Raw genomic sequence first — 13,872 nt, 5'->3', positions numbered from 1 at the left:
GTCCATCATGGCCAGAAGTGTCCCTGCACACCCTGGCTGACCCTGAGAAATTGTAAGGTCTAACTGTCCTTTGACTCTGATCGTTTCTGTAGCTGGTCACACAGGCAATTAAGTAGGCACAGGTGACCACAGCACTGACCACAATGTGGCTGCTTGCTCCTAGGGGAGGTTGGTTTATTGCTCCCCCACGTGCTGAGACTTAAGCTCTGGGTTCCTCAACTGTGATATGACCCACTATGTGTGTACTGCCATCTGGTCCCATCGTATTGCCTTGTGGGATTTGGAAGTAGGGAAACTGGCACTATTACGCTAAAGCTTCTGCTGTTTGCTGTGCTGTGAGTAGTCAATTGTCTGAGTCTTTTGTCTAATTTTGGCACCTATAGAGTGGCAAAGCAACCTACTTGCTTGCTTAGTCATCTCCTTTGGAATCCTGTTACTTCTTGCCATCTTCTAAGGGGTTGAGATTCTTCCCAAAGTGGCACAAAGTGCAGGGTGCCAAGACAGACAACAACTTTTTGGAAGAATAAAAAGGCAAGAACTCATAAGCTGGGTTCAGGGACATTCGTGAACTCCCTGGGTCTGGTAGCAAATATTCTGGTCCAAATGGTGCAGAAGGTGGGCAGCGAGTGGTCCACCTCTGTCCTATCTGTTGATGAACAAGAGTTGAGCCAATAGATGGAGGCTGAAAAGTGAGGGATAAAATCCAACAAGCTGCCCTGGTTTCTGTTTGCTCTCCTATAGGGTAAAGGACCGAGAGAACATTCCGGGCCCCATTAGGGAGGAAAGCACAACTGTGTCAAGTTGAAAGTTACAATTGTATACACCTGAAGGGCAATGTATTCCCACAGAGAGTACCAAGATGCAGATCCATGGGGAGAGAGAAAGGAAAGAAGTCCAGGGGTGCTTTGATCAGCAGACAGAGGGGCTGTTCGACACTTGGCTGCTGCACTGGTGTAATTAAGGAGTAAGAAAGTTATGTCTTAGAGCATGCAGAACTGAGGCTGTCTCATGTGGGACCCTGTACTTTAAAACACTGTGCAAATTACGTCATTTAGACAGAATCATGTCCCACAATAAGGTTTGCTACCCTGGATTTCTGTTTTAGTGACTACATTATGGCCAATCCCAGAAGATTTTCCTTTCATTTCCTCCCCTCCCCTCCCCCTCCCTTCCCTTCCCTTCCCTTCCCTTCCCTTCCCTTCCCTTCCCTTCCCTTCCCTTCCCTTCCCTTCTCTTCCCTTCCTTTCCTTTTTTTTCCTTTTTTTGAGGCAGAGTCTCATTCTGTCACCCAGGCTAGAGTGCAGTGGCACGATCTTGCCTGATTGCAACCTCCACCTCCCAGATTCAAGCAATTCTTATGCTTCAGCCTCTCAAGTAGCTGGAATTATAAGCATGTGCCACCATGCCCAGCTAATTTTTGTATTTTTAGTAGAGACGGGGTTTCCCATGTTGACCAGGCTGGTCTTGAGCACTTGACCTCAAGTGATCCACACGCCTTGGCCTCCAAAAGTGGTGGGATTACAGGCATGAGGCACCATGCCCAAGTGAAGAAGGTTTTCTTAAGTGAATAAAATCTCATGAAATCCCACAGAGGAATCTATTTAAGGCCTGAGGGCTGAAGCTGCCCTAGACTTGTTCTGTCCTGGACAGAATGACAGCTTTGACAACAAACCCTCACCCAGAGCATGACCAATGCATTTTTAAGATGGCGTTTCTTCCTCCATGGTAGAGGACTCCACTACTTTTCTTGCCTCACTCTGTCACCCAGGCTGGAGTGCAGTGGTACAATCTCAGCTCACCTCAACCTCCACTCCCAGGCTCAAGCAATTTCCCACCTCAGTCTCCCACATAGCTGGGACCACAGACATGCAACACCACACCAGGCTAATTTTTGTATTTTTGGTAGAGACGGGGTTTCACCATGTTGCCCAGGCTGGTCTCGAACTCCTGAGCTCAAGCGGTCTACCCATCTCAGCCTCCCAAAGGGCTGGGATTACAAGCATGAGCCACTGTGCTGCCTTATGTTGCTTTTTGATATCCATGCTCAAATGACTAAGTACTAGGTCCTCCTGAGGGATTGCACTAAGTTCTCTTGAGGTCATTCTCTTGTAAGGACCACACATTTAACTACCCAGATTTGATACAAAAAAAAAAAAAAATTGGAAAGGAAGTAACTCTATCCACTGGGCAGGGCTGTTTAGAGCCCTGTTATCTACTACTTTTGTGGCTCCCAGGGCTGAATGTGTAATTGCTATTGATAATTTACATCCTTGTTCTGTAAATATTCATGATGTCCAGGGGAGATTGTTTTGTTTGGAAGAGCCCTTTGTAGAGAGGGAGAGAAGGATGCATGCACAACTGGACACAACTTGGCTTTGGTTCTCTTCTAAGTTTAAAAAAAAAAAATTCAGAATTCCAGAAGGAGAAAAGGAAACCATAGCCTTGATCAAAGGCTTAAATACAATGTGACTAATGAAAAATGTAGTATCCCAATGTAACAGCTTTGTATGGCCAGTGAAAAAAAGCTAATGGGAATCTGGCGGCTTGTGGTAGATCATTGCCAACTGAATTTTGTTGGTATTATAGTCCTGGCTGTTACAAACATTGTGACTGTAAATGAATCAATTCTCTGTGATTGCACCTGGTGTGCCATTTTGGACTTTGGCCATGTATTTTTCTCAATCCCTTTTGCACCCAAAGATTAAGACCCCTTCCCTGGCTGACCCTCCAAAACATGTTCACTGGGCTGTTGCAGTACTACTTGAATTTCCCTGTTGTTTATCGCCAGTAGGTGAGTCAAAACATGGGACAAGCCTCTCTCTCTTTCTCTCTCTCTCTCTTTTTTTTTTTTTTGCAGAGAAATTGGGCTTACTATGTTGATGATATTCTATTGAAAGGTCTCAATAAAATTAGCCAATGCTAAATCACATGAAGGCCCAGAAAGTCTCTCAATTCTGATAAGATACAGGACCAGCTACCCAAGTCAAAATCTCCAAAACAATGTGGACTAAGACTCAAAAGTTGATCCTAGACTATAAATAAAATATTCTTTGCTCTATGGCTCTCCTAAGAGAAAGGAAGCCTGGCACTTAATTGGACTATTTAGATCTTAGGGATAATACATGCCTTACCTATGCATGCCTCCTGTTGAGTCCTATGTACAAGTTGATTAGAAAGTCTGCCATATATGTCTGGGGACCTAAGCTGCAGGTGACACTTGGGTCAGTGTAGCAGGTTGTTGCAGCAGACCACCCAGGGGGCCCTTTTCAACTCCAGGCTTCTGGAAAGGGAAACAATCTCCACCTGGAGGTACCCCTTAGCATTCTGGACTCACTGCTTCCCTGGCACCACTCCCCACTTCATTGGGGAAAGGACACCTTAGACCCTGGAGGTGCTCAGAGGAGGGAAAAATGAATGCTCTTTTTGTCTCTGAATCTCAATCTCTCACTTGGCAAAATGAGAGGCTGGTCCATCAGAGACAAGCAGCAGCTCTGACTGCCAACCTGTACCACTGCTGGATTTATCAGATGAATTTATCATCCTCATCCATGTGCTGTGGGATCAGAAAATCTCCTGTTGGCCTGCTTGGTCCAGAATTATTCTACCGTGCCTGGTGTATCAAAGACAGCTCCCCCAGATGAATCACCCTTTTACCCGCGCAACCACTCAGACAGCTCATACTGATTCATGTGCTTCTCCTGACACCGAGTGCCCTTGAGTCATGCTATGTAGGGCTGTCCAGGTGACAACTACTTGGTGACCCTGCCCATAGAGCTTAACCAAACCAAGGTCATGGTGATCCAAATCAAGTTATATGTTCATATGTGGGAGAGAGTGGCCCAGAGGATATCCATCCACTGTCGCATGTGGGAGTTGCTATTTGGTTCATCTTTGAGTTCTTGCAATGATTGGCAATGGCACCACTCTTTGGATTTCATTCCCTTTGTTAGTTCCCTAGGTAAAGAAGGCTAGCCTGCCTGAGGGATATGTGGTTTTCTATTCCCATACAGAAGTGTGAGTACTGTTACCCAGCAAGAGCATCCACATTTTAGAGACAGGTCAGGACCCTATTCTTAAGTTTAGCTACCATAGCCAACGAGATGGAACAAACCATAGAACATCAACAGGTCGGTCTTCGCTCCCTGATTGTAAATGGGTCATCGATTGACCTTAGACTACAGGCTGGCTGCATGGGGGAGAATCTGTATGGTTGCCAACTGTTCCTGTTGTGTTTGGATTAATATCCACGGTATGGTGGAGCAATCCATGCATACTGTAAGAAAGGAAGCTAGGTGCTTTTCTGAAATTTGACCTATTTCTTCTCTGTGACTTGTTTAGTTGAGTCTGGGATCCTGGAGTGCATGGTTGAGGTCAATACTACAGACTGACCTCATCCCGTGGATGGGATTCTGTTGACAATAGCCGTAATCCAGTATTGACTGAAATAAGTGGAAACAGATTTGGTCCTAGTCCTTGTCAATATATCTAATTCAAGTTGCTGATGGGGTGCCATAATCATATAAAAATTTAAGTTCAGCCAAGAATGTGCTAGGCTGAATGTCAATTATTGGGAGAGGGCGTCCACTGAACAACCCTGCCCATTCTTACTGACTGAGCTGAACTGCAAGATCTAATTATCTTCTCACCCTGAGTTGTTTCTACAGCTAGTCATATAGTCAATTAACAACCTTCACTGCCTGACCACATGAGGACCACAGCATTTTGAGACTCTGCCTCCTGGGGAAGGAGGATTAATTTGTTCACTGCTTGCTACAAAAGACACTGAACCCGTATCTCTGAGCTCCTCAGCTGCTGTGCAACTCATCGTATGTGTAGCAGCAATTTGTGTTCATTGTGTCACATCACAAGACACAAAGGCAAAGGAACTGGCATTAGCATGCTGATACTTGTGCTGTTTACTGTGCTGTGAGTAATAAGTGGTTTTCTCTGGTCTACTGAGTCACACTGTCTATTTCTAGCACCCACAGAATTGTGACAAACCAACCTGCTTGCTTGCTAAGATATCTCCTTTGCAGTTATGGAACTCTCTACCATTTTCTAAAGCTGGGTTTCTTTTCTGATGGTAACCACAGTACAGTCAGTAGATTTGACATTTGACATTAGATACGATGCTTAGACACATATGTTAGATACATAGATATCCAACACATATGTTGGATACACAATTTTCTGCTATCGGTTTCCTATTTTTGTCAACAATTTTTTTAAACTATAGTTTTTTCAGGAAGTAAATTAGCAAATTTCCTTGGGCTATTTTTGGTCATATTTTAAAAAATTAAATGTTTGAAAAGCTTTTAAAGTTCAAACTGAAGTTGAACTTTTAATCTTTATCCACACAAAGATTGGTGTGTATTTCCTGCACTTTTGGAACTAAAGAAAATTGAAGAGATTATCTTTTCCACTTTGTCAATCTATGGAAGCAAACATAACCTTGAGAGGTGAAGTGGTGTGCCCAGGTGCATCGCAGGAGGAAAGCTCGTTTAATATTTTTATTTTGCGGCCACTCTCTTCCACCTCCATTTCTTCTTTCCTCTTTGTGATGCTATTCAAAGTTACAATTGTAGGCAATAACAGGCTTGGGTACTTTTGAAGCCGATCAGAGTTTAAGCCAGTAACAGGCTTCAAAATCTCATTTATTACAGAAACCATAAAAACAGAACCATACAGAAAAGCTTGGGAGCTGATGACTCATAGGCAAAGATCTCCATGTACCTAAATAATAATAATAGGAAACGCATCCCCTCTTCCAAGCTCCATTGCCTGAATCAGACATATGGAATTTATAGTACAAAGGCTCCAACTTCAGCAAAGAAGAATTCACGGAGAGGTGGAATAATCTGGTAGTCCAAAAGATCCAGACCCGATCTGCCAATGCTTTCTTGATCTGCCAATGCTGTGAATATGGACTTATTTTGTTCAATATAATACATCTCTCTTTCACAAGAGAAAGCTTTGGTCATTACATTTATTGTTCACCAACAGAAGCTGGCCCTGGAGTCTGAATGGCGTAATCAGTCAAACCCAGAAATGAGTCCTAATTCTTTTTTTTTGAGACAGAGTCTCGCTCTGTCGTCCAGGCTGGAGTGCAGCAGTGCGTTCTCTGTTCACTGCAAGCGCTGCCTGGGTTCACGCCATTCTCCTGCCTCAGCCTCCTGAGTAGCTGGGACTACAGGTGCCCGCCACCACACCGGGCTAGTTTTTTGAATTTTTAGTAGAGACAGGATTTCACCGTGTTGGCCAGGATGGTCTCGATCTCCTGACCTCGTGATCCACCTGCCTTGGCCACCCAAAGTGCTGGGATTACAGGCTTGAGCCACTGTGCCCGGCCAATGAGTCCTAATTCTTGAGTAGTCAAAAGAGCTCAGAAACTCCTGCTTGTGAAGGGATCCCTTAAGCAACCATAAGCAACCCTTAAGCCAGGGGATGAAAAACTCACACAAATGGTCTCCATTAGGGCTAGCACCAGAACCCAGGCTCTCTGGCTTCCAATCTTACATTCTTTCACAGGCAGATATTGTAATTGTTAGCCCTTGGTATTCTCACAGTTGAGTTTAGATGACTTTTAAAATAAATCTATTTTCTGGAAAGATATTTCATTCAAAAACAGAACAATGTGCCAATTATAATGCTTATTCTTAGCCATGTATAGTTTAATTCAGTGATTTATACTCCAAAGCTACATACATTTTTTTCTTATACTATCACTGGAAAACAAAGCAAAACAAAAGTGAAAACCCAAGTAAAACAAAAGGGAAAAAAACCCTGCTCTATTTTCAGAGATAGGAAATTTTAATGTCTTTTTGTATACCAAAGTATTTAGAGCATATATTTTAAATGAGTAAGAATAAGAGTTTAACAATCAATTTTAGGATTCTGATTAATGCCTAGAATTATGAGATTTTGCCAATTATTCAGTGAAACATTGAATTTTGAATATTTTCATGCCTAACTGGGACTGATTATCTGCAGTGGCTTTTAAATATTGCTTAGTGAAACCTTTATTCTGTGAGATGTTATAAGGTGTCCCTTGAAAAACTGGGCCTGTGCTCAGATAAATTGGAGAACTGTAGATTTTTGGCTTAGAAAATAAAATGTGTATGTATGTAACACACACACACGCACACACACACACACATACACACACACACACACACACACACACACACACACACAGAGAAAGAGAGAGAGAGAGAGAGAGAGAAAGGCTTTTCAAAGCCCTTTAAATGCTTATACGTATTATCAGTCCCCATGACCAAAATAAGATAGGCCACATTTCCTAACATTTGTCTATAGAGCTTCTCATTCATGGACCACCATTAGCATTTCACTGTAGCAGTGTTCTACAAGAAGTTGGTAGAACATGTGAAAACTGAAAACCTGGCTGGGCGCGGTGGCTCACACCCATAATCCCAGCACTTTGGGAGGCCAAGGCAGGCGGATCACAAGGTCAGGAGATCGAGACTATCCTGGCTTACATGGGGAAACCCTGTCTCTACTAAAAATACAAAAAATTAGCCAGGCATAGTGGCGGGCGCCTGCAGTCCCAGCTACTCGGGAGGTTGAAGCAGCAGAATGATGTGAACCCAGGAGGCGGAGCTTGCAGTGAGCCGAGATCACGCCACTGCACTCCAGCCTTGGCGACAGACCAAGACTCTGTCTCAAAAAAAAAAAAAAAAAAAAAAAAGAAAAGAAAATCAAAAGCCTTATTCAAAGGGTCATTCCCTCTGATTCTCTAATCATCAAATCTTACATCTGAATTCCCTCAATGTCCTTTTCATGTAGGCAAAATGCTGATGTTTGAATATTAGACTTCCAGTAACAAGAAAATCTCTGTAACTCAAAGCTTAGAAAATTCTAAACTCATCAAGTTGTATACATTAAATAGGTATATCTTTTTGTAAGTCAATCATGTCTCAAGAAAGTGGCTTAAAAACTTTTTTGCATTTGGTTGTACTGGAATAGCTTTCTCTGTAACCTCTACCCATTGGCTTTAATAAGTGGGGTTATGTTGGATAAGTCCAATTCCCAATTCACATTGCTTTAAGTATATGAAGACAGCTATGTTGTCCTTTCTGATCCTTCTATTTCCCAGGGTAATCATGAGCAATTATTTTAATTCCCTCTGCCATCTTGGTTATTCATCTCTGAACACAATCTAATTTGCTTATTTCATTCCTGAAGTGTATTGTCTATTAGAGTGAGGCGAACATTTCTTTGGTTCTAGACACTAAAATTCTGTTGATGAGACCTATAATTTCAATGGGTTAGATGGCTTATATCATCATATTGTTGTTCCATGAAATAAAATCCCCATGACTTATTTCTTATGTGCTACCACTCACATTCTATGTTTCTATAGTTGGATTTTTGGACTAAAATCTTTCTGTAGTAATTACTGTATTTTTAATTTTAGCGAACACTTCTAGTATGCTTGGGTTTTCATCTTATCACCGAGGTTATCAAGCATTCTTCCGTTGATTGCAACTGTTAAGAGGGGAGTCAATTGAAAGTTTATAAACCAGGGCTAGAGGCCCTACTTAGGACGGTCAGAGTCCCTTCTAAGATTTAGGGCATTAGAGACCCCTCTCAGTAAAGTCCCTCTCGGCTAAGAACAGCTTTGATGCTATGGGATATTAACTGCTATTCTCTTGGGAATAATCTGTCTTGCACTCTTCACTGATGGCTGTGGATGACAGGGTTGGACATGTACAGGACCGTGGGACATGGGGAGCTTTTTCTTCCCTAAAAGGGGAAACTTGAGAACTAATAGGAATGCTGGTAAAGATCCTTTTGCTACGGAGAAGCAGCTGCCTGAACTTTTACAGTGTCACTGCAACAGGTGGGTCTTTCTCTGGCCTTCCTGATCCTTTCACCTTCCCCACCCTACCACGGGCAACGCTTTTCTCTCTCTCCCTTTCCTTTCCTATCTTTTCTGTTACTCAAGACAACTGTCTTGCCCAGAGACCACGTGTTGAAACTCCAAGTCAGAGGTTGGATTAAAGATGACGGGGCCCATCTGGGGGTAAATTTAAGGCTTGCTAGTTTGATATGGGTGCTAAGCGGAGTGGCTAATGTCTATGCTTTATCACATGTATTTTGCTCTGGCCAGAATGAAAAAAAAATTTTCCTTTATAATGTGACTTGGCTTCTAGGGCAATGGTGCCACAAGCCAGATCACTAGGGCTGCTCAGGGAAAGGGAACCCAGAAGCCAGGCATGCTGGCAAAAAAGTAAGAATTTCTTACCAGTCAGATTTCTGTCTTCTCCCTCTCTGTGCAAATGGTTGAATGAATGGCAATAAAATAAAATAATCAGTGTTTATCTCCTCTGTAGAGTTTTGATTAATGCAAAAAAGAATTCTAAGGCTATTCTTAAGCTGGTGCATTTTGTGTTATGAGGTCGTTTTTCTTTGTTGAGGGATGCTTTAGGATAGAACACGGGCTTAGAATACCTGTAAGCCCCAGCAAGCTGGTCAGTAAGAAAGTTGGCTGGACGTCCTTGAAACCAACCAAAAAAAAACTGGATGAAGTTTCCACCTTGGGAGCTTGACCTTTTAACCATGTGGCAGTACCGTCTCTTGGTCTCCACCTTCAAGGCAATAAGAATTTTAGGGTTCATGTCATAGTCAGCTGTAAAAATCATATTAAATAGTTACGAGCCTTTGCAAGCTCAAAATTAACTACTCTAGACTCTTCCTGGGAAGGGAAATGGAGACTGCCCCGCATTGTAGCTCAGTAGCCAAGGCTTTGCATTTTCACAGTGGTAGTCCAGGTTCAATTCCACCTAGAAAGTGAGTCATTTCACGTTTAATATTTGCGTGAACATGTCTATTTTTTTCTCCTCCATGAATCGTCTGAAATTTTCCTTTCTCTAAGCACCAGTGCTGTTACCATTGGTGAAGGTCAAAAGCCAGAAATACTGGCCATTTGGCATAAGAAATTCTAAAAGAACTTTATTAAAGAGTGCTATGGTTAATATCAGTTTAATTAAAAGTGGACATTCAAACTCTGTCTGGACTCCTTGGAAAAAACAGGAGGCACCAGAGATCCCTCTCCTGGACCTGTTCTTCCAAGGGCTCCACCCTGAAGCCAGTCATCCAATTAAGAAACTGGCAAATGAAAATATTACAAGTGCTGAATCTTCTGTCTGTATATTTATATGTGTTGTATGTTTATATATAAAAGGGCTCTAATTAATTGGCTTAGAAAAATAAGCATTTAAATAAAATATTTCAGCAGAAAAATAGAAACTTTAATGCTTTTTTGTTCACATGACTTTACCAATATTTTGGAAATAAAGACAGTTTTAAAGATGATTGGTAAAATAAAATGTCTTAAAAATGTAGACATTTGGTCTAAATTAAGGTCAGATTTTAGACTTGCTAAATGCTTTAAGGTCAAACTGTTTCTTTGACTTTTGAAAATTATTCAATTTACCTACTTTAAAGGCATTAAATTCTAGATAAGACCTGGGGACATGTGGAATTTGCCATACCCACTAGCTATACAAAGAAGATTATAAAGAAAGATTTTATATAAAAAAGGATCCTGTATGATAAATTCTTGTCTTAAAGTAAAATAACTGGTTGTTTAAAAGAAGGGATGTTAAGGGCAAGTCAGAAAGTCCACAAATGTCTCAGATGTTCTGTGTAAGTTGTGAAAGGATTTGTGAAAAGGAATTTATGCAAGAAATGTTGTACAATTCAAAGGTTGTTAGGTCTCCTAAATGCTTCATAAAATGCCACTATGACTCTTACTGTACAACTTGCCTGCTTTACTGCTAGGTAAGGTCTTGGGACATGTGGAGTTAGTTATGCCCTTAACTATGCTGGAGAGCCAGCTCTTTTCTGCACTTCTGCCTGGTGTGTTCTGGGGTAGGCTTCACACCTATACACAATTAAAATCTCAAATTTACCAGGGTTTTCATCAGAATAGAAGTTGCTAAGAGTTAACTTTATAACATGTAATTAAAACTACTAAAGAAACAATTTTACATGCAAGGTGTGTAAAGAAAGTAAAATGTGTTTTTGCTGAAAAATTATAAGAAGTCATAAGAATGTGAATATTTTCTGCTTAAAGTGTTAAAGAATTATTTTAAGTAAGAAAACAACTAAAGATTTAAGCAAGTTGTGGAAGGTTTATAAGGATTAATTGTAAGAGATTCTGTATGTGAACATATTGCCTAAAAAGGAGCATTATTTAGTTTTTCCATAAATTCAACATTGGAATAAAAGCACAATAGGTTTTTCTTAGAGCACTGATCTGCTCTTACATTAAAAAAATGTAAAGGGTTACAAAAGGTTTATAAGGATCTTACCTTATGGTTAAACATTAAAATTGCGTAAATATGTCTATAAGATTGTATTAAAAATTAGGTTTAGCATTAATCGTACATTAATGTAAAGGTGAAATTTGGCTTATTTGGCATAAAAATCATAGAGGAAGCATTATCAAATGTGAAATGGTGTTTTGCTTGCTTTAGACTATATTTGCATAAATGTGTTACTGGTATATGTTCCAAAGTTATGGGAAACTCCTATAATTCTAATATGACTTAGTGTATGTTATTAATAATTATAACTGTTGTGTAAAATTTTGTGTGCCACAGAAGTAAGCAAATTTCCTTATCAATTGTGGCTTTAATAGTGGCTGTCCTAAAACTTTTTATCACCCACAGAAAATTGTTGTCTTGTTTTAATCCTCTTTAGAAGGTGATTTATAATCAGCTATAAAACTCTAACAGGTGTTCTTAAATGCAGGTTTCTGATAACTTTGGAAATTGTAACATTAGAATAGAGGAAACAACTTTCAGAACTTTAATGAAGAGCTGGAATGTTCATGAATATCAAGCAAAACAGGAGTCAACTAAATTCAGTAAACCAATAAAACTAAAGTAATCTTTTAAACTTTGCTTAGAACATTGGTGATTCTTTGTTTTGTTTTTCAGAGTCAATAAAACTTTTCTTTTAAGCTATTTACAGCTTTTAACAGTTGACTGTACTCCTATGAACAAAATTTGGAGCATATTTATTTCTCTCTACCTGATTTCTACAGAATTTGGAAACTAGTTGTGAGTATTCTTAATGCATGACAGTATAGTTATTTGCACAGGTGCAATAAAAATCTGTTGTCTTTTGTAACAGGACACAATTGGAGAAATTGGTTATCTTGCCAAGGCTTTGACTGGAATGGTGTGTTTTCTTTTAAGGAATTAAACTTGACTTATAAAGCCAATAAAAGCCCCTTGGGGAACTGGCCTCATATTTTGCCTACACAGTCCCTGTTCAGGGTTTCTGACCTATGTTAAGTAAAGAACATCACTTTCTGTCAGGTCCAGAAGCCTGAAGTTATCTTGGGACTTCAAGAGGAAGGAAACTGACCCAACTCATAGGTATTTGAGGGTACAAACCCGTGGCTCAGCTCAGCTAAAAAAAGTCTTATCTGAAATTCCTTCTATGGAATAGAGTTCCATCAAAGCCAATTTAAAAAGAGCTTATGTGAAAAATAATTATTCTTGCTGCCCTTTATACAAATAATCAGGCCATGTATAATAAAGCAAATCAGTCTTACCATGATTTGTCTTTAGTAAAAATGGGAAACTAGAGAGAGAAATATTATGTTTCAAAAACTATTGTACACTTGTTATTAAATTCTCATTAGTTGTTTTTAAGTTTGTTTCCACAATTTAGGCTAATTCTGCTTATTCCTGTAAACCAACCAGTAACATCTGACTGCTGCTTAGAAGAAACAAGAGGGATGGGTAATGTAAAAATCTAAATCAGTATTCTAATTCTGGGCACATTACAAACAGCTAACAATCCTGTATCAGCTTAGTTCCAACAGTTGTCCAATTCATGAAAAGCCTTCTAATTTATTTTACTTGGAATAACTTTACATATTTTGCTTTATTCTTGTGGAATATATTCCTGTTATACTTTTTGTGTAGGAATACAGGACAAGCTGACTGAATGTTTTCTTAAACACTTATTAATCTTCCAGATACCATCTCTTGTTGAAACTCAAGATTCATGAATGGCCCTCGCCATACTGATGCTTTCTGACTGAACTTTTCTCTATCCTGAACACAAGAGCCCTTAATAGCTAGGCAGGAATATTATTGCCCCTATTCAGCCTGAAGAAGTTACAGAAGATGGATTTTCATCTCTCTGCAACTCTTAGGATTAAGGATTCTCTTATAAATGGGAGGGGGGAAGTGTCAGAGGCATATGAACCAGAACAACTCCATCTAGAATAGGAGCTGAATAAAATGAGGCTGAAACCTACTGGGCTGCATTCCCAGACAGTGAAGGCATTCTAAGTCACAGGCTGAGATAAGAGTTCAGCACAAAATACAGGTCATAAAGACCTTGCTGATAAAACAGGTTGCAGTAAAGGAGCTGGCTAAAACCCATCAAAACCAAAATGGCAACAAGAGTGACCTCTGGTCGTCCTCACTGCTACACTCCCACCAGCATCATGACAATTTACAAACGCCGTGGAAACATCAGGAAGGTACTCTATATGGTCTAAAAAGGGGAGGCATGAATAATCCATCCCTTGTTGAGCATATCATCAAGAAATAACCATAAAAATGGGCCACCAGCAGTCCTCAGGGCTGCTCTGTCTATGGAGTAGGTATTCTTTTATTTTTTTACTTTCTTAATAAACTTGCTTTCACTTTGAAAAAAAAAAGTTTATAAACCTACCTCATTGTACCATTATCTAAATCATAATTAAACATAGGATAGTATTACAGAAATTAGTAAGAGCTTGTCAAATCTATTGTTAGAAACACAATTGGTATAGGGTTTGCCTAATTTCCTGGTCCAGTAATTTTCTAAGAAAATAAAATT

At 40.1% G+C, this 13,872-nt stretch overlaps 1 protein-coding gene across 4 annotated transcripts in view; it reads right to left on the bottom strand.

Annotated features, from left to right (window-relative positions):
• LOC105478704 (opioid receptor mu 1) overlaps positions 1-13,872 on the bottom strand; it is a 102,012-nt gene that overhangs the window by 14,426 nt on the left and 73,714 nt on the right. Inside the window, exon 4 of one of the 4 annotated variants that reach the window (XM_011736269.2) lies at positions 8,284-9,291. The exons of the other annotated variants lie outside the window; for them this stretch is intronic. Coding sequence (XP_011734571.1) covers positions 9,262-9,291 — 30 coding nt within the window. The 3' untranslated portion in view covers positions 8,284-9,261. Of the gene's footprint in view, positions 1-8,283; positions 9,292-13,872 lie in introns of those variants that run through there. 4 annotated transcript variants of the gene reach the window in all.

This window comes from Macaca nemestrina, chromosome 5 (assembly GCF_043159975.1).
Source record: "Macaca nemestrina isolate mMacNem1 chromosome 5, mMacNem.hap1, whole genome shotgun sequence".
Taxonomy (NCBI): Eukaryota; Metazoa; Chordata; class Mammalia; order Primates; family Cercopithecidae; genus Macaca; species Macaca nemestrina.
This window is presented reverse-complemented; position numbering and strand designations above follow the sequence as displayed.